At 39.4% G+C, this 21,956-nt stretch overlaps 1 protein-coding gene across 6 annotated transcripts in view; it reads right to left on the bottom strand.

Moving 5' to 3' along the window:
* CYFIP1 (cytoplasmic FMR1 interacting protein 1) overlaps window positions 1-21,956 on the bottom strand; it is a 68,431-nt gene that overhangs the window by 22,001 nt on the left and 24,474 nt on the right. For 4 of the 6 annotated variants that reach the window (XM_083805581.1, XM_083805580.1, XM_083805579.1 and 1 more), the window contains 11 exons: window positions 20,717-20,842; window positions 20,232-20,398; window positions 19,519-19,666; window positions 17,509-17,662; window positions 16,152-16,308; window positions 15,463-15,559; window positions 15,043-15,119; window positions 14,842-14,950; window positions 14,177-14,296; window positions 11,196-11,395; window positions 3,447-3,534 (listed from right to left, as the gene is read on the bottom strand). In XM_083805581.1, the coding sequence (XP_083661707.1) occupies window positions 3,447-3,534; window positions 11,196-11,395; window positions 14,177-14,296; window positions 14,842-14,950; window positions 15,043-15,119; window positions 15,463-15,559; window positions 16,152-16,308; window positions 17,509-17,662; window positions 19,519-19,666; window positions 20,232-20,398; window positions 20,717-20,842 (1,443 nt within the window). Of the gene's footprint in view, window positions 1-3,446; window positions 3,535-11,195; window positions 11,396-14,176; window positions 14,297-14,841; window positions 14,951-15,042; window positions 15,120-15,462; window positions 15,560-16,151; window positions 16,309-17,508; window positions 17,663-17,969; window positions 18,118-19,518; window positions 19,667-20,231; window positions 20,399-20,716; window positions 20,843-21,956 lie in introns of all 6 variants that reach the window. The other 2 variants (XM_083805584.1, XM_083805583.1) reach the window with 1 other exon arrangement.

Genomic DNA, 21,956 nt, shown 5'->3' with positions numbered 1-21,956 from the left:
CTCTCATCCTGCTAGGAATACAGGAGCTGACCTAAGCCTGATGCGTCTTTTTCCCTCCTAGGGCAGGTAAAACACGCAGAAAACATGTGCCAAATGAAGGGAGAGTATTACTTTTAGGAAAGCCTTCCAAAGGAATCTTTGTTAAGTTAGCGATACCACGTTCTCCATCCCCTGCACAGCACTTCCTCCAACTGCCAAGCGTTTGTCTTACACACCAGTCTCAAACAAACTGTGCAGATGACAGCACTGCGCTGCTGTGATTCATAGAACAGGTGATTCATGAAACACCCCGAAAAACTCCCTTCAGAACACAAAGGCAACGTGACAGGTTGCCTTCCCAAAAAAGGGGCAGCTGGGGAGGAGGGGGCAGAAAAAATGCTTTCAAATGATCTTGTAATTAAATTAACACTCCTTTGACCAGGGGTTCATAAAAGAGAGAAAATATGATTTTAACGTTAAAGGTGTGGAGTCAAGAGACAGAAATTCTCATCCCTGCCAACATCTTGGGCCCTTGGAAAAGACTGTTTATTTTTCTGCATCTCTGTTTCTTAATGTGGACTTTGAGGCAATCCTATCCGTATATTTACATAACATTGGTGTATTATGTACGTGTGTATCCCATACTGAGAACACAAGGAGCAGTGCAGTCTTAAAGCAGCTCTGAGGCAATTCAACTCCTGAATGTATTGTTTATGCACAAAACACACGCATGAACACATCACACTGAGAAGGTAAGGAGCTAACATGGAAGCGCTCCCAGGAATGGGATTTCCTTCATCTAAATATAAACCCATTCCACTCCGGGAGTTTACTATGCACTGCTTAGACAAATGTATCGTTTCACAAGCAACGGATTATCTTGCTCCCACCAGAAAACAGGAATGCACCCAGAGTGTCATTTAAGGACTTCTACACTGGTTTTCAAGAATATCACACACACACAGAGCTACGGGATTCTTCAACTCTTGCTCAGAAAAACTTTTTTACAGACTTGCTCAGGTTCCTTTTGGCAATCCTGTGTTTTGGTAGTTCACTGTCTGCTTTTAACACTCATCTAATAAAGGGCAAACATTTTAAGTGACTAGAAAGCTGATAACAAGATGCAACATGGTGCAAAATGCTGCTTACTTGTGCACCAGCAGCAGATAAACATAACGCAGAAGACACACAAACATGAAAACGTTTGGAAGGTGTTGTTTCAAATCCCTAGAAGAGACTCGTTGTTATATATGCACTATTATTTTATGCCTCTGGCCCATGTTTCCAAATTTCAGTCTGCTGACATTCATTTCATTTAGCTAATCCTACACACATTTCAAGAGAGTAAAGGGATTTCAATGACCACACTCAATGAGCTTTCAAAGTATGCCAGCTCACTTAAAAGGCTGACAAGCTTCTGCAGGCAAGCTCCTTCCTACCTGACAGCTCTGCTCCCATGCCAGCCAGGAGAAGTAAGTTGTGTCTGTGGGCTTTTGTTTTGCTAATCAGATGAAAATAATGCTCAGAAAACTAGATGCAATAGAGAATGCGGACTCAACTGTCTATGACAAACATGAACACGCATTAATACAGATCAAATGCTTTGATCCACGTAGAAATACCTGACATCTGAACCCCCCCCGAGACCAACATTAAAAAAAGAGATCTTTAATTATTCCTAAGCAAGCACTTCGCTTGTGCAAAAACTTCTGCACAGCAAGTGTTTAAGCTTTACAATCCAGTACGTTCATGTATGAGTGTGTGCCTGCACGGGAAACCACCAAGCCATTGTCTTGACCTAAATAAACACCATGGATTGCTCAAAACCAACCAACCAAAGTTCAATGAGAAAAGAAATCATTCCTTGGCGATCTGATCAATAGGAAGTGCTTACCTGGATATTTTCAATAGTTCAAGAAATCCAAAAAAGAAGACAATAAAACCAAGCATACATGGCTACTCTGCATTCCTCTATTATCCAGACATCAGGCAATTGAGCAGTCTAACAATTAAAGGACTCTAATAACACAGAGACTAGATGCACTCTGTGACAAGCCTCTCTATATAGTGCACAGAATAATATCACACAATAATATCACACTCTGGAATTTGTAGCACCCATCATGTAAGAAATACTATCAGTTACTTGCTATATAAAGAGAAACGTCCTCTTAAAATTCCATTCAGGTATCCTCAATTCTAAAATACACCAGATGGAAGAAACACTTAGAACTACAGAGTCAGAAATATTTGCTACCAAAGGCATATTTAGCTACAGAATTAGCTCCAGAAATGCATCTTAGGATCCCTTTGATTGCTCCTGCCCATAGCAATATGGAAAAATAATCAGATTTCTAAAAACATTTAGCTCTAAGAGTAAAGGTTACTAAACTCATTTTAATAATGTAACCTGACTGATGGAAAAAAAAAAAAAAAAGGTTCACCAGTAAATCCTCTCTCCCTCAGCCCACTGTATCTTCACTTAGATAAATTAAGTTAGCAATCTGTACTAAATTCAGTGGGCTTTTTGCTCTTTACACAGCATCTGGTGAATTCCCAAAATAGTAAAGAACACAGTAACTCTAATGTAAGAGAATCCTGTTTTCCTACATTTTACTGTTCCCAGTTGGAGAACAGTTATATAAAAAACCACTCACAGGACCAGACGATCAGTTGTTAACTTTCCATACTACAGAAATGTGAATCCTTTTCCGACTCTTCTGCACTTCAAAGCATTAAAGTTTTACAAGAGCAGCAGATTCATTAGGACTAAAATTTGTAGCTTCACAGAGTGCAAGACTACAAATCACATACGCTTCTATTGGAAACTTGTATAAACCTTCTAGGCACTCCTAATTTGCAAAGCAAAGACCATGCTGATACAGGATCAGGAGATGAGATGGCCAGAAGGCCAACTTCATGAAAAAAGACTGACAGCCTTGGGTTGAAGATTCCAAAGAAATACTACATTTTCTTGAAAATAATTTAAGCACTTAATACCTGATAGTTTAGGACAGTCAGTCTAAATTGTACAATTTAAGTCAGATAATAACTGAAGCAGTTTTTCCTATCAATCTGCTCCCTTTTCTCCTGCTACCACAATCTTCAGCACTGTAGCAAGGGAGCAGCTGCACCCAAGATGGGCTCTCATTCTCACTCCCCCAGCTGACTGTTCTTTTTTTCAAGTCTGCTCTGACACTACGAGCAACTGCAATGCAAGGTGGTTGAGGGAAGGAATTATTTTTAGCTATGTCAAATAAGACTAACCATCAGACTAATCACACTCTGGCTAAAACATATGGTGATCTTCACAGTAAGATCTGAAAAAAGGGTACCTTGAACTGAAAATAGTCACAAAACGTATGCAAGTCCCTTTTTAAAAACTTCCACATTCCATAATTTCTATAATTAAAAATGATGCCTTTAAATATTGGCAAACCATAATTATAAAGGGAATAAAATCCAACCTTTGATCCGTACAGATACTGGGGCTGTGCATTGGGCTGCTTATCCCTCTGAAACTCCTGGGAAAACGGTAGCACGGTCCGAACAAATCTATGAAAACAAAAGAAAGAAATAATTATTCACACTTCAGTTATGAGGCTTGTGCCTAATGTACCTCATATCCCGTATATTGCTGTTTCTGTCTACGTACAAAATCAAAGCCAGAGGCCAGTCGGCTTTCAGACCAACCCTGAGAAGAGGGAAGCACACAGCCTGCGTTGCCCAAACGCCGGGGCACAACTCAGAATGCAATTCTCCATCACTTACTGGGACCCCCTTCTTCCCAGTGCTGCATAGGGTCTAAAACCATTTCTCACCACTACTCCAGCCCAGCCCAGCAAAAAGAGAAGCAACCAACAAAGCAGCAACAGCCTCTCATTGAGAGTAAGCAAGTTCCTCGTGCTTCCGAAATGAAGCACTTAGGAATGAATGAATTACAGCTTCAAATAACATTTCTATTAAATGGCTGGTCTGTGCTCATCTCCTCCTCCCACCAGAAACTCACAACAGGAAAAATACGTTAGGTTAATACCTTAAAAAAAAAAAAAAAAGGCATGAAGGGTACAATCCTTGTAGCAAAACAAGCGTTTCAAACATTTCATCCTACTTTACTGATGTTCTAATGCGTGTGTAGCAATACACATCACCTTTAATGAAGAGCATTACCACTGTATATTGTAAAAGGGTAAGAGAACTACAAATCTGTGGAGTCCTGCAAAAGATATGATCAAACTGTCCAGTCCGATCTGAGGGCTCTGAGAGCCTGAAATCCAACATTTGAGTAGAAGCTGAGTATCTGGGTCCTCTCCTGAACAACACAGCTACTCCTCTGACAGTGCCAGATAACCACGCGATTCACATTTTACAACAGTACAGTTTTGGTGGAGGAAGAAGTTAATCAACATCTCCTACAATTCTCATTCTGCTTTCACTTTGCTAAACCAAGCAAAATAACTGTGTGTGTGGGGAGGGGTGCCTGTGGGTGGCTTATTTATTTTTTCTTTTTTTAAACCTGGCAAAAAGGATTTCTTGGTAAATGCTGCAAATTTGCAGAGGCACAAGGAAGTGGAAAAGCAGTCATTTAAGAACTGTACGCCAAATATTTCTATCAGGTCAAGCTGTTCCAACTGATAGCTGTCTAAACAAATTGCATTTAGGAAAAGGTTTCAGGAAAGGAAGTTTGTAGTACATTATATCATCATAAGATACAATAGATACAACTGTATCCTAATCTGGTTTTGTTTTAAATGTTTGAATTGAATTAACACACAAAATAAATGATTCATTGAGCATTTTTCCTAGAAAGTACATAGGTATTCTATTTTTAAATCAGAAATTTCAAGCTGAAAACAGGAACAAAAATTGTTTCACCCAAACATGTATAAATTGCACTATGTTGCTTAAAATTATTTCCATTACTCCCTCCCCCCCCCCAAGTAATCTGAAACATTCTTCTGAGAATCTACAACTTAGGGGCAAGGTTTTCTTGTTGTTGTTGGGTTTTGTTTTGTTTAAATCCGCTCAAAACCAGGCATGCCAACTGTTTCACAGCTGCTTGTTTACATGTATCTTAGCCTTGTCTTTCCAAAAGTACTTACACTTGCTAAAGTCCAGGAAGTGCTTGCATCTAGAGCTTTTGAGGAAAATCATCTATGTGTATAGGTTTTGATACTATAAATATTTAATTTTTTAGTTAAACCTCCTTCCATTTAGATTTCCTGAATTTATAAGTTCCCCTCCTCTCCCTCACTTACACAGCAAGTGAAAACTTCCTCTACAGATTGCTTGAATCTGTTCTCTGCATAGATCCATTAACGAGTTTACTGGGGATGTTGTAAACGTTTGGTGGAATTCAAAGTGATCTGCAACATATGACAGTCCCACAGATTATTCTATTCCCTTTTCCTTCTCTCCAAATTCTACTGCTTTCTAAACTGACATCAATTTTCAAGCCCTAAAAAAACCTCTAAAATGAAAGAAGTGAAAAGAGATACCGTGCCATTTGAGAGGAGATCGGTTTTCTGTGTGCAGAAGTATTGGGCAAGAGCTGCTTTGTTATTGGTAAATTAAAAGCCTCCCAAGGAAAAGAACGTTTCAGAATATAAACGGAGGTGCATCCCATGACTTTGGGAGCTGCAGCTATTTTTCCTTCCTTTTCCAAAAAGGTATTATGAACATATTTGAATTACAATGTCATTAGTGTCTGAAGACAAAGTCCCCAAGTGCTACTAGCTTTGTACATGCTGAAGTAACTCTGGCATGTTTTCCCTGTGCTCCTTGACACTCACGGGAGTTTCTCCATCCGTAAAGTTTTAGAGTAGCAGGAAAATAACCTCAAAAGTTTCTTAAATATTTGAAGTAAACACTAACTTTATACTTTCTTGGGGGTGTGAGGGAAAGATGCCACAAGGAAGAAAGAGGTTAAGAAAAGGAAGTAGGAGCAAGAGACAGCAAGACACTTATTTGGTATCTTACAGAAGAGCTATGACTAAGTACAAAAGAACCAACAGGGAAAACAGGCTGCATCGTTCTAGGAGGTGTGTGACTAATTCCAATATATCACTCAGATTTTAGACATTTCTTCCCACAACACTAAAAGCTACATAGAAACCATTACAGTTCAGCATCATCTGCTACTCTTCAAACTTCTTTGGTGTGCAGGTATGTTTTCTTTTTGACATCCTGCAGGCTGGCTTCCTCCTGCTCCTCCTTCAAGGAACAGAAATATCTCTTTCAAGGACTGAAGAGTTACCTCTTGGAATACCAACGATAAAACTAGGCAAATTTTTTACTTTCACTCCAATATTGCTGGCTGCAGGTTTTGGCATGTTACAAGATAATCATTTTTAATCATTGTTGATGATCTCATAGTAACTTGTTCATTTTAATCAACATGGGTTGTAAGCAGCCAAAGCAGATTAAGCGATGAAAAGCCTGCTGGCTTACCAGAGCTTTGCAACAACGATTGCTAAATGGAAACATGAGCCCCAAAGTAAACATTTTAGGCATCAAATAATTTTATATCAGTGTTTCTGTGATACCTACCAGGAAGGAGTTCATAGCGAGCGCTTTACAAGCCAACTGCCAACATCTATTTAAGAAAATACAGAGAAATCTGAGAGGTACTGCTTGGTCAATGAGACCACTTCCGTGCTACTGCAGGCACAAGATCAGACAACCTCAAACTTTCTGAACTTTATCTCACAGTAATCATCCACATCCTCTGCTGTTTTACAACCAAACCTTTTCTAAACAGCTGGGAAGACTGTTATAAAGTCGGTGCTTGGGGGGGGAGCAGAGGGTGATGTGAGGGAGGGTGAGAAGATGGACAGAATTAGCACTGGTTAACACTCAAGGAAGGTGCTACTGGAGAAAAAAGCTAACAGAATGAGGTGTATATTTAGCTAGAAAACGAGGCTTCGGACTTTGGGTAGGTGCAAAGATGCTTTGCCTTAATCTTTTTAAACACCAAATGTCAGAATATCGTTCATGACAGAAACATGAACATTCGTGCAATATTCAATATTCCTGTTTTTGGTGTGGTTATAATCATAGTTGGATTTAGCCCACGCAGAAAGAAATTGATAAAGAAATTCCATCCCAAAATCAGGATCATATTAAAATCCTTCGGTAGGTCAAAGCATCCCATACAGGCTTATATGGGATTCCCTACAGAATTCAGGCAAGACCATACCTTTCCCCAGGAAACTTTAATCCCAATTTAAGAGAGAGAGAGAGAGAACAGGAGGCTAAAAACTGAAGCACAAGGAAACAACAAGACGAAAGAGTATGAAAGAATAATGGCTACCTAAAACTCTATCCCTATCACCGTTCTTTCTGGCCTTCCCTCCTGGCAGAAAGATTCTATTTTTTTTTTTCTTAAAGCAAGAGAAGATAATATGCTTGTCAAATTTGATGGACTATTTGACTACAACCACCCTACTTTACATCAGCCTACACAACAGCACCATTTGGCTCTTTGTAGCAGAAACTAGTTGTTTCCAAAGCCAGTGCTGCTTTTCAGACTTGTTCCAGCAGCGTGTCTGAGAGGGCTGGAAATTTTTCTGAGCAGTGACAATCACACGGTACATACAAGACAAGACAACAGCTGTTCTCTTGTGAAAACTAGTCTCAAAAGAGGTATGAGAGAGAGAGAGAGAGAGAGAGAGAAACAACTCACAAAAGGAAGGGGGAAAAGAAAGGAAAAACTGGTCTTTTTGTTCATTCTGTAATAACTTTGTATCCTCCAAAAAAACATGTCAGATTGCATTTAAAAGAGTGCTGTACGCATGAATTTTTAGCAGAGAATACAGATTTGTATAACGTGTTGAGAGGAGATGGAGCCACAAGTCTGACTGCTGTCTTGGGAAGCTTGCGTTAGTGTTTCAAGAAAGTACAGAAAACCCTCAATCCAAATAAACACCTAGGTTGTCTCACACTTGCCTCACTCTGTTAGCCCTGAGCACAAAACATGGATCATGGAAGGAAAAGATCAGTTCAGGATTAATAAACAGAGAAAACATGACAAAGGAAACATGACTAGAAACACCGGAAAAGGAACAAAAAAAATCTGGAAGTTGTCCTCAGGCCTTTTGAATCCTCTGGACAGTCCTAGTCCTCCTAACTCCACAAAGATTCAGGGGAATGAAAAAAGTACAGATATGGGCATATGCATGAAAAAGATTCATGGTGCAGAAAGACCTTTGGCTTGGAAAAACGTACAACTGAGGGGAAACATGAGGAAAGGATCCTGAAAAAAAAAAGTCTCAAGCGGCACAGAAAAGACAAGTGGGAAGTGGGAAAATGGCTGCTCATGAAGACTCTCAGTGTAAGAACTGGCTAGCAACAGGTTCAGAATGAACTAAAGAGAGCATTTTATTTTTTTTTTTTACAGCAGGCAGCTTCCCTGCAAACTCTCCTCTGCATCAAGTCATGAATGCAAAAGCTTCCTGTTGCTTTACAAAAGGACTAGACAAAGCAACGGGAGAAAAGTTCTGTTAGAAATGCACTAACATCCCACCATTTTTGTTTTAGGGAAGCACCTGATGGTTGCTAGAGGCTGGCACGTTTCCTGAGAGAAAAATCACCACAAGCCTTCCTTATTTTTACACTCAGCATCCACATGGCTGCTGCCAGGGTCAGGACGCATGATCAGAGAGTCCTGCGACCTCAGCCACTACTGCAGTTCTCATGCTGTTAACCACAGTCCTGTTCCCTCTCTTTCTTGATTGACAACACACAGATTAAAAACACCCTTGGGCTTCACTGCTACTGCCCACCCACAGAGGTCCTCCTGCTCATCTCCCAGTTCCTCCTCCACAAAAAGCCTCACCTGCAGCTGCGCAGCTGGCCAGGAGACTAAAATTCAGAAAATTGGCAACTACAATTATTAAATCGCTAGGTCTTTTAATAACAGCCTCGCTGTTTAATCTCAGTACATTTTCAGATATAAAACAATTCTCAAAATAAGTCTCAAATAATTAAAGATGCAACATGTTTCAGTACTTCAGCGGGAACAACCTTAGCCTTTGTATGAAACCTGCAGCCTTGTAAGTTTGAACTCTTATGAATGATGGAAATCATGAAGTTCAAGCATTCTTGTGAAAAGAGCTTCAAAAGGTACTGGGCACAAGTTAATCTGGCCAAAACACTAGCTTTAGAAGAACCATCCTGACATGCAAGCTCTACTCGAATTAACAAAAGGCATGCCACAGATACTACATGTTTCCTGGGACCTCTACCTCCAGTGCCCAACTCCAAGCAACATCTCTGCTTTTCATTATACACATTCCTCTTTCTCCCAGCCTTTTATTGTTACTTTCCTTCCCTTGCTTAGACGTGTTTTCACGCAAGACATTACCTATCAAGAGTCAAGAATTGATCCTGACAGCTCATACAGAGCTTGTCACTTGGTACTCACGTACATGTACTCAATACCCTGTACTAAGTTAAATACAGAGATAATCTGAAGTTCATACTAACTGCAGGGAGGCAACAGAAATAATGGACATGCTTGAGAGCTATAAAGTGCTAGGAATCACCTCTTCCCTCTGCCAAGGATCAGGTGAGCACCGTATCACGTAGTAACATTAATCCTCACCACACTCCTGTTGTCACCTGAAACCAGAGCAATTCTGTGATGAAACTGGGCACGTGGTACAGACACTGCCTACGGTCTGGCTCCCTTCAGCATCTCTGAAATTAATTTTCCTGATGTAATTATCTGATAAGCTCAAGGATCAGCCTAACTCAATTTGTGCATACAGCCTTTAAGTAGACAAGCAGCAACCCTTGTCCATCTACACTTGCCTCCTGAGCACTGCGGTCTGCACCACTAAAATCTTTCCAGCCAGGACAGACAGAGACTATGTTGTTCTACAAGCTTCTGAACATCACTCATTGTGGCTGCCACATGAAACATCATCACCGCACCAAAACTTTCTTTTAATATTATGCTTATGTGATTCTTAACACATCACACTGTGATACTGATTTCCAGACACGTCAACACGCATCGTAGCTTCCCCAGAAATATATTCAACACTGCTATGAAGACAGATTCATGTAACAGAAGCTTCTTGCCTAAACCTTAAACACAAAACCCACTCTTTTTTGTTTTTTACTTCCCGACAGAACCTTGGATCTAAACCACAACATACAACATAACCATCAAGAAGATGTCAGACAGAGGAAGCGCTCCATGGAGAGAGTGAGAGATGAGAATGGGCTTTCTCCTCTTCCTACAGCTCAGTATTCAATACCACTTTGCTGTCACTTCACAATGCTGTCAGCAAAATCCAATTAAAAGCCAAAAGGAATACAAATCCTAAAAACAGCACGCAAGCAGGACGTCCAGCTACTGAGCCCTCCACTCGTTCAAATTCTGGATCCCACCTTTTGCTTCCTTCTTCCATTACTCACTCTCCTTAACAGCTGCAACAGCAGGAACAAAGGACACCTGGAACAAAACTCTAACACTACAGATATCCTAGAGTCTTCTGCTAACATAAGGTGAATGAAACAAGAAAAGCTTTCAATTAGAAAAGACAAACTTTTAAACAGCACGAACCACCTGAGACCAAAAAAATAACACGAAATACAATTTACAGCTTCTCTGAATGATGTCAGATGAGTGTCCCCTGCTCCAAAAAGGACTCACACTTCAGAATAAGACTGCAAGACTTCCCTGGCTTGTGAAGGCTCTGTAACACACAACTGATGGGCACGAAATAGCCAGAAGTTCCAGAGACATGGAAAAGAGCAGCAATAGATAAAATCATATCCAACGAACACTGAACTCTTCCCTTCCAGCAAGCAATCCTTTTTCTTCACAATAATACAGAAACAAACAATATCATTTTAATTTCATCATCTCACAGCTGAGGATCCCATTTACCAAAACGTCTTCCTGATATACACGTTGCAGTGTTTTTTGGACACACTTCATTTTCAGCATATCATAGCGGAGTCATTAAAATGTCATAGAATTTGGATGCTGAGGTTAATTTCTCATTTCTACCATGGACTAATAAGTGTCTTTCATACACTTGACAGTACTTAGTAAAATGACTCATTCCACTTCATTTCACATAAAGCATTAGGAGTGGAAAATACACTGCATGAGTAGTGATGGACTTTGTCAGCATTTGCTGGGAGAGAAGTTGCAGGAGAGTCAAAGAACTTTTTAATCAACAAAAGGCTGCCGTGCCAACCTGTTAGTGGATCCATTGTAGCAGTAGTTGGGAAGGAAATCATAATTCAGTTCCCAAAATACATGAAGAGTGATTCGTCCGTAAGGGGCTGACACGTTGTGATTGGCTTCCCTGAACATGGCATCGAAGCTATCCAAGGTCATGTATCTGCTCAGAAGCTTGTGAGTCATTTTGTTTATTTCTATCAAGCCATCCAGCTCCTACAAAAAACAAACGAGGAAAGAAAATGAGCAGTACATTTAATAAAGTGGAGAACCTCAACGAAGTACATAAAAAACCTTGACGAATAGGAGATTAGAAGTCAAAACAAACAACTGACTGCTCTTCCATCTCTTACTTTAATGATAAAGCTGGAAGGAATCTGTGCTCTCAGTATTGTTTAAACTTTGTGTCCCACCAAAACCCTCTGAGATACTGAGGGCACTCAGTAACATCTGTCCACACTGCCTGCAGCTGTCTCAAGCACGGACCCGGGCCATCTCTTCTTTCACTGAGCACAAGTTAAAACTCCAACATTTACGTGGGGTCAGAAACAGGCCAAGAGACAGCTTCTGCATTTCCTACCTTACGAGCTATCACAAGGTCATTTCTGCTGGGTAGGGGAGCTGGTGACCTCTCTCTTGTAGTAGCACTACTAAGGACAACATCAGATTTACCATAAATCCTTCTCTTGGTTTACTCAGGTAAAGACTGCACTAAGATGCAATGAAAGACTAGACATTTATAAACGTAGCGAAGGTATCCATAAAATCTCTACCCATGGGCTATGTAACCACGCACGGGCACTGCCTTTCACAATGTTTCTCTTCTTGACAAGAAGTTTTCTAATATGGTTTCCAGCACTTTCTTTAAACCAAACAAAATTCAAGTTATCCATCCCTAACATCAGATGCTGAAACTTTGGAAACAGGACACCGAACACATCAATGACCAGACTTAGTCTAGCAATTACAAGGCAATTCACAGTGTAACTTTTAACCAGTGGGTACCAAAAAAAATACAACCACACACGCACAGAACAGCCCACGAATCAAAAACAGAACACCACCTCTTGTTCCAAAGAACACCAACAAGCACTGCTTATTTTGCAATGACATATTTGTGCAGTTACATATGAAGCAATGTCCAAAGGAAACTGGGCTTTATTCCGCTGTGCAAACTGCTGGTCATCTTCCCATACAGTGTCTGATTTAATAGCTCCACTTCTCAAAGGGTTTTCAAACCTGTGACAGTTACTTTACGAAAGCAAACCAAAAGAACCACTATGATGGTTATGACAGTACTGAGTCCAATCTGAGGGCTAAAATAGCTCAATCTTTCCACTGACTTCACTTAACTTATTTAGCTTGTAGAACAGCAGAAAATAGTTATTAGTTAAGCTATTGGTATCAGGTTCTTACTGAGGAAGCTAAGTAGTTTTCAGCAAAAATTATTTTTGCATAAAACCAAAGAGGGAAAAAAAAAAAAAGGAGGGGAAGTGGGATGGACAGCAACTTAGCCCTGCCAATTTCTAACTCAAGGAGTAAGAATCTACGACCTAAGAAACATATCAATGGTTTCTGTTCACTTAGCCAGTAAGAAAGTAATTCAAAAGTTACAACGCCCAGCACCAAAGTGGTGTGAAAAGCCAGACTCCTGCCCATCTTTATGGCCAGTACAGGATGACACAAAATCAAGGGAGTTAACTGCATGACAAAATTTCACAGGTGAAAAAACATTACGACAAGATTGATGGTAAACTTTCCTGCACAACTTTTATTTTTTTTCATTCCAGCAGAACAGAATGTGTCTGATATTTTTCTTGTTGACTGCATATTTACTTGTCAAATTCATGCTGTCTGGAAATAAAATTTGTTTGTTAACATTTTCATCAGGAAACTAATTCAAAAGGACACCTCAATATTGCACAGATGCTCTCCTTCCATAGGCACAAGTCAGATCTCATTCTTCCACAAAAAATTTGCCTTGATTTTGTCAAGCTACAAAACCAAGCTGCCTGGTTAAACAAACTCCTTTTGGTTCTACCAGCCACAATGCTGTTTTGTTTTGGTCTGCAGTTAACGTGTAAGTGCAGACAGAAGTGTGCACTTCCAAAAAGCTTACACGATGACAATGCTCATCCTCCTTGTTTCCTTGTATCGCCTAGAATGCTTTCTCTACTGGTGCTGTTTACAATTTAAAACTCTCAAGGTCCTTCCCTGTAGCAGGTTTATTTTTTTTCTGGGTGAGGAAAAAACAAAATTCTCAGCCTCAACAGGATAGGACTTGCATAGCCACCTGCACTGCAGCACACACTAGAACACTGCGACAGGTCTGGCCAAGGTTTGTTCTGGACAGAGACACAGTTTAAGGTACAGGGAGAAAAAAACAAACAACATAGCCCATCAGAATCAAAAGGGTCTACAATATACTACAATTGCAACAGAGGATGTGCAAGTATACTTTATGATGTAGCTGGACGTACTAACTACACTACAAAAGGAGGCCTTTTGCAAGAACAAACTGCTTCTCTAGTGGGGGTGGTTGTCAACCCAGATTTAGTAAACAAGACAAACATCAACCGTAGCACCATGTGATTTCACACGTACAGAAAAATGAAAACAAAACATCAGAGTGAACAGTTTTGTTATTTTTCTTATAAGGCTGCTTAAATTATTTCCCACATATACGTTTAACTAAGGTTTGCAATAAAACAAGTTTGCCTCTTAATAATTCAGCCTCTTCTTCCTACAGGAGTAACTGTGCATCTATCCACTGAGAGAACATCCAGAGGACTTCAGCAAAACCTCAGAAAATGTTTTTGGCTTCTATCATTAACAAACACACACATTTCTAATGAGGAGAAAAAAAGCGGGGGGGAAGGCTAGATGTCTATCAGTCTCAGTGCAAACAAAACCTATTGCTCAAATAAAAAATACGTAGCATTCTAGACACCCAGCTGCAGTGCTGATGCTCTGACAAAACTGCAGCACAACACTCACCACAATGGAAGTCAAATCCTCGCTTTCAAATCGACCAATTGCCAGCTCCATTGACCTGTACATAGCTGCTGAAATTCGCTGAGTGATCAGCCGGTTCAGGTCTATCGACCTACCGAGAAGCTAAAGGAAAAAAAAAAATGCTCTTAAGCTTTGAACGGAATGTCAAATTACAAGACAAGATGTACAGGAACTATGAGGTTCCACAGAGTAATAGACTTTTAAATGGAGAACTTGCATTGCAAATACAAAGAAATAAAGTAGATGGATCTACTTTACATCTCAGTTCTCACAAAAACAAGTAAAATCACCTGTTGCAGCTACATCTAGATATTTATATCAGCGTCCTATTGCTTCCATGACATTGTGCCAACAACGCATTCAAAACTGGTGAAAGACATAATTAGGAAAACAATGCTACCACACAAGACATTTCGATTGGGCTTGTGTTTGCTTAACTGCAACAGACATTCACATTAAAACGTGACCTGTTAAGATTTTTGTTAATTTACTCCTTCGTACAACAGAAAAAAATTATCTCAAAGGTCAGTTCTGCCACTTAGATGGCAGAATATAAAGCACAGTAGTAGTTTTACATATCTACATAAATCAGTACCACTGGAAAATCACCAAGCAAAGCAAACACAACAGAAAATGAGTTAACTCACTTGGACGTGTCTTTGTTTCAGCAGTGTCTCATAGCGGTTGGATTGTAGCAACTGAATGCTTGCTCCCTGATTCTTGCATTCTGAACGTAATCGTTTATCCAAAAGCAGGCTATTAAAAAAAGAAGAAAGTGCTTAAGTACAGTAGACGACAAACCTGAGCAGAAATGCATGAATAAAAGTTGTTGCTGCTGGAATACCTACCTGCCAGCCATTGCCTTGTAGTACGCAAATATCTGGTCTGCCAGCTTGTAGACAAATTGGTCAAAACACAGGTTTACCTTAGGGGGGAAAAAATATGAGCATTTATGGCTACTTAGAACTAGAAGAGGGGAACATAATCCAAGACTTCCCACTGCTTAGCAAACATCATTAGGAGAGTAAGCATTTCTAAATTTCCTAGCACACGAGATGACATCAGCTTTGAGTATTAATGCAAGTGGTTTTGCACAGTTCAACAAGTTTCCTCGCAACATATCGCCAGACCAGTTACCCATCCTCTGTCTTCTCAGTTTGTTCCTTATCCCCATCTGTTCTGTATCTCTTTCAATAGGTCTTAGCCTTTAACACAGTTTTCACAGTAAGGTACAGACTACTTTTCTCCAGTAGGTAAGGTTGCTTTACCTCTGCCTCAATCTCATCATAGAGGAACTGCTTCTTAAATTTAGTAAGTGCATAATGAGCACTGTCATTATAAAGGTCCAAAGAATAGAGAACATACCTGAGTGAAAAAGAACAAAGAAAACAAGTTACACGTCTGCAGAGATCACGGTTCTTCAAGACAGTAAAATCAACATATTGTAATCCAGCCAATAGTGATCTACATGTCATAAAAACATTTTTTTTTATATAAACTCCAACACAAAAAAACCCACACTTGCTCCTTTTAAAAAGTCTTTTGTTAGTTTAAGAATTTGTATAGATTTGTTTAGAGTTTGAAACTTGTTTCACAGATGTAGTTTTAATTAAATGGAACCATGCTCTTACTACTGTGGATTACACTCAGTAAGTAATCAATGATGTTGATTATAAATAAAGAGGCATACTACAAAATAAGCCAGAAGAAGAACTCATCCGGAGAACAGCAGCTGGTGCAATGATACTTATATGAAAGATTTAAGATTTCAATTATTCACTTGGAAAAGAAAGCTGAAAATTCTGGAAGTCAGCAAATGCAGGAAGAAAACCGTATGAAGGTTTAGAATACCTTCTCAGTTACTGCTTGTCAAAACCAATTAAAGCAGTAACATTATAACACAGAGTGGCAATCGTTATGAAAAATGGTTTGGTGGAAGAGCACAATTAGGTCTTACTCCATCATTGATGCCTCTTTTGTCTCCAAAATATGGTCCGTCAGAATCCAAGGCATGGACATCTCAATGGGAAACTGGATTCTTCTGCCCATGGTCAGTTCTAAGAAGAATTCCCTGAACCACAGCTGGGACAAATCACAGCACTGCTGCAGGGTTTCTTACAGGATAAATAAGGCAGAATTAAACTTCTTATAGAAGTACATCAAGAACAACACAACTGTGATTCTGATGATGCAATGTGAAACAAAAAAAGCAAGCGTGAATCATTCACAGGCCAGATGTGTAAACTCAATTCAAAACATAAAGCCCGTGACTTTTTCAAATAGCTCTGAACTCCATGTTGGCCCCCAAAGAGGTGCCTTATTACAGAAGATACCATGGATGAGACTACCAGTTAAATGGAAAAACTATGTTCACCATTATAGGGGAGTTTCTAGCTTAATTTCTCATTTAGGGGCTGCTCTCAGCTGTGCACAGAAGTAGAAGGCAAAGGAGACAACACCGTACTGGAACCATCAGGACCACCTATCCCTCTGGAGGACTGAATCACTCCACACATTCCTGTTGATTTAATGGGCAGGAAATGACATACAGACACATGAAGAAGGGATTAAAATAAAAAGTTTCTAAGGCCACTGTCGGGGACACAGATATGCTTTTTCCCACATCTCCAGTAAACGCTCAGCACAAGCCTTCTTTTGCAGAAGGCTTGGGACCCAAAACAGAAATTAACTTTTTACATTAAAATCTTCCAAAGACCAAAGTGCTCTATACCAGGAGCATTATCATCGAAATAAACAGGCTCCCCCTTCTTTGAGGGTAAAGGAGTCCAGTAACAAAACAAAAATGAAAGACAACACAGCATGGTGATGACAAAGACTAAATACATTCAATGTCAGTAGGTGAATTCTTTAGGACAGCATGTTTCCGATTACAATTAACTGAATAGTAAGAGTAGTGAAATGACATCAAATTTACCACAACAGAGAACTCATTTGCTCTGTATTTAAAAATAAAAAAATCAGCCCCCCCAAAACAAAATACAAAAGCTACTTCCTTTTTACAGTTTCATTGCATATAGACTTATCTGTCCCTTGCTTATATGAATACATACATAAAAATATAAAAGGGAGGCAACAGTATGAAATTTGACCCATTTTAATGAAATGTATAACAAGGCAAAATAAAAATCCCACCACAATATTGAGTATCACGTCTCAGAAAAAGTTTGGCCAGACCGAGGTTTTTGATAAATAAACCAAAGGTAAGTTGGCTTAGGCAATCGGAAACATTTTCCAGGTCGTGTTAGAGGTGTTAGGACATGCTAAGCTGGACACTGATCATCTACATATCTTACCACTGAAATTTATCAAATGAGTGTAGAAGAAAGACTCGCGGTGGAATTTTTCTATGTCCAATATGGTGGGTCCCTCAAGGCTACTTCTCAAGGTTTTCTTGGAACCACTTTTGTCAGCAATGAGGGACTCTAACATAGTTCTCACCATGTAAAGCTGTATCATTAAAGGAAACAATTGTGGTGGAAGGGGGGGGAAAAAGGAAAATACACATGGCACATTAGTTGAGCAACACTGAGAATTACTATCAGCAAGCGACCGCTCCACTTCAAATGGAAAACTTTGTGGCACCGTGTGGGTAAAAGCCCTCGAGGCAGGAGGAAGAGACGCAGCGCTAGCCTAGGCACCAGCACAAATGCCCGCCCATGCCAAGGGACCTCCGCTGGCATCAGGCAGCAGACCGTTTGCCGTGGAACAGTTCACATCACCACAAAAGTAGTAGAAGTAATAAGTAATGTCTTACCACCAAAGTTTAAAAGAGGCGGATAGATGTAGGACTGCCTCAGAAACTTGTGTGTCACATGCAATAGCTTTTCCAGTCCCAGAGACTTGAGCTGCTTCAACAGCTCGGCAGAGTTTAAGGACTCTGTCATAGTGCGAACCATGTAGAGCTAAAAACCAACAGACAGGGGCAGGCAGGGGAGAGAGAATCCGTTAATAAAAACACATGGGTAAATAAGGAAGGGGAAACAGAAGCAGAAGAAACGTGTTAGTTCGTTAAAAATGAAAAGCAGCACAGTAAGCATGCAAAGGAAGGTAGTACGCTCTAAAACAGAGAGGTTTCCTCATTCGGAATGATCACGGCCACCCGGTGCTCCCAAAGGAGAAGGGAAAAGTTCCCATTCCTCTCAGAAGATGCAGAGCCAGGCCCTCAAGCCATTAGCTTCTCGAGTCATTTCACAAAGATTTCCAAGCACCACCAATTCATAAATAGCCATTTTAGAGCTGTGTGAGACTGAGAAAGAGGTTTCTAAAATTGATATATTTGACCTGCCCTCCTCACATCAGCCGAGACAAACATGTGCCAGCCTAGGAGCAGAGAAAGACGACAAACGGGTACTCCAAAGGGCTTGTTCCAGCCACTGAAACGAAGCCCTTAAACATACCAATCGTAGGAGAAGCACACCGGTGGTGATATTTTAAAAAAAAAAAAAAGGTTGTGTTTGTTTGTTTAGAAAATTAGAATTCAACCCAAAATCTTCATTAAACCCACCTGAGTAAAAAATTTAAGCAACCTTTTATTACCCAAGATCATTATCCAGGTGTGTTCTCTTCCCCACAGGTTTTAGGCACAAAAATATTTTATTTACATATCACAGTTGCCTTCGGTTTTGCACCCAAAGCGCTCAGTACCTCATTTGCTCAGTTGAATTACGAATATGAGGCCATATGCTCTCCAAACAAATTCATAAATAAAATAAAAAGGGGGGATTACGTGGAGGTAACAGAACCAACATCTAAGCATGGGATTTTGATGACTACCACGGAAAACACACTTGAATGACCTGTTGTTTTAGTAGCAGCACAATATTAAACAGATTCTAAGGAGCAGTTTCATTATTCATTACTGAACAAGATGAGAGATCTTGTCATAATTTAAATATGTGAGAGTATTTGAATTTTAAATATCATTTAAAACAATAATTTATGGGATTTGACTGAAAAAAATCCACCAGCCACACCAAAGAGAGTCTAAAAAGGAATCAGTCAAGAAATAATCAAATCTTTCCAAAATACTATCTTAAACATTAGGAGCTCAATGAGAAAACATTTCTAAGTGAGTCAAATTACGGAGATGGAACACTTGGAAAAATCACACATCAGAATAAAAAGTGACAGCATCCCAGAAAGAGGATTTTAAGTATACATCATTTTTGCAAATACAAATCTAATCAAAGTAGATTTTGAACATTTTAGAAGAAACCTGCATTTTTTAAGTAGTTCAGGCCAGAGAGAATACATGACGTGCAATAATCATTGATGGATATCACAACCATTAGACGGGAAAATACCTGAGTACTGGAGGGTCCCACTGCACGCCTCGGGACTTTAATATCAAAACCACTTTTGGGGTCTTTTTCTCCCCTTAGAGCTGGGTCATTGAAAGGTTCATGACCTGCTTCCCAGTCACAGACGGTCTTCCTGATGGCCTGCAAAACACTGAACACAATTCACATTACTTCAGACCCACACGCATCCAAGTGCATTGATGGGAACATTTTACTTTTTAGGATTCTGGAGCTCAGGATAACTTCAAGGAACCAGAAATGATTTTGCTAACAATTACAAGAAAGCCTGATCCACATAATAATCATTCTACACTTTTTCCTCATAACAAATAGTTCAGAGCCCTCCTCCTTTATATCAGAGAAACATGAGACGCAAGGAAACACTGGAATTGTAAGAAAGGTAGACAGTAACACCTTTCTTCAAAATAAAATTAGTCTTTCTTTAAAATAAACATAAACTACAGGCAATAGAATAAATCCTGAGGTAGAGCTAAGAAGCTCAAGATGTCCAAGATTCGCACCTTAGTCATAGTGACAGCCATTCATTTATGACTCTGGGCTTTTAATTTCTTAGACTCACGATACATATTCAACCAAGCTAACTACAAAGGAAAAACAGACAGAAGAGGCAAAATTTGTCACTTGGACAATCTGCATTAAATTTAATAAGACCTGGGGGAAAAGAATACAGGAAGAGATGAAAACAAGAATGTTACCTCTGAATGACATTTTTCTTCTTTTTAATGGCTTGTCTTAATGGCTCTCTGAGTGTGACCTGGGCAAAGTCCTGAAGAGCTGCATAAATGGTATGGCGAATGGCGTGATTGAAAACACTTTCCATCCTTCCCATCAGCACCTGAAGACCTTTGATCATAGCAATCACCTGAAAAAAAAAAAAAAAAAAACTATTTTTGAAAATTTTGTCTGTAATTTGTTTTAAAAGCCTTTTTTTTTTTTTTTCAAATACAGAACAGGAAAAAAGGGAAATTAATACGTTCAAAAAATAAATGAGAAAGTCACTCTGAAGAAGCTAGTTTTCCTGCACTCCTTCTAGGTATCAAATAGAGAAAAACATGCTCTTTCAGAGTCAACACAGGGCATGCTGTCTTTTTTCCACTCGGTATAGAAAATGTTACAGAGAATATTCTCCTATGGATAGGATTAATCTTTGGAAAATCCCTGTAAAAAAGATTTATCTTACCTCAACCAAAGCAAACTTTTCCTCACTAGTATAATTGTATCTCGTTGCTCTTTCATACTCCTCTGCATTGTCAGGACAATCTTTATTAGAATATTTGTCAGTTGGGTGCACTAGCTTCCACGAATACTGCAGTTCATATGGCAGAAGAGGAAAAAAAAAAAAGACGGGAAAAAAAGGCCTGAGAAACACAAAACATATCTGAACACAAATAATACACTTATAAATACTCCAATGTTTTCAAGAACATCTGAAAAATATTTGGTATTATACTCAAAACCTGCATAAATATCCATCGGGGTACATCTGGTGAAAAATTCTAGTTACATTCAAATACAATTTTTCTCACAACAAATAATAGATCCTGGTTGATATCTTTGCACAAGTGCTAGATTACACAGTAATACAAATTCACCTACTATAGTGGATTAATAATTTCATAAAATTCCCTATGGCAAAGAAAAGCATCACACCCTGCAATCTGAGTGTTCTAAGATGACACTGGAGAAATTATTAAATGAAGTAATTTGGGGTCATTAAGTTTACAGGGTTAAGTTGGACAACAAATATTTGCTGAAACTTTTTATCTGAACGTGATGCATATTGAGTGAATCTATGTCAGAATAGATGGGCAGCAGGAGGACAGGGAGAAGATGAACTTACATGAGAAGTACTTAAGGGAATCCATATATAACAGAAAGACAAAGAAAAGCATGAACCTAAAAGAGGCAGTAATAAGGGGTGAAAAACCCTGATGTGGTCGTCAGGGAAAGTTTGTTCCGGAACTGGGAAGATAAAAATAGAGGTAAGAAAGAGAAATTTTCTACAAAGTTATAATAAGATAGGAACATTGTCCTGTGAAGAGAAAGTCTGAATACAGTAATTGTAATGACAGAAATAAAGGGAATGGGTCTGGGAATTGCGGAGGCCAGAAACAGATGACAGGAACATCTCTTAAGAAGGACAAAGGGAGAACAAGGTTTTCACCATAAAATACACTGGTGATCGAAATAAGAACAGGATAAATTCGGAAAAAGTACAACTCATCTACTGGTTTTCAAAAGAGGCAGTTAAAAATACAGAACAGAAAGAAAACTGGGTCTCTGGATATGTCCACTGGATTCATGCAGTGCTTGATACTCCCTCAGACATCAGAAACGGAACAGGAGAAAGTCTGGCTTCTCTCATACATGTCATCTGTTTCAACCATTTCTAGGTTAGGCTCTGCTGCAGGTTTTGGAAA

The sequence above is a fragment of the Anser anser genome (genome assembly GCF_964211835.1).
Source record: "Anser anser genome assembly, chromosome: 1".
Classification (NCBI taxonomy): Eukaryota; Metazoa; Chordata; class Aves; order Anseriformes; family Anatidae; genus Anser; species Anser anser.
Note: the sequence above shows the minus strand (reverse complement) of the source record. Positions and strands in the feature narration are given on the sequence as shown.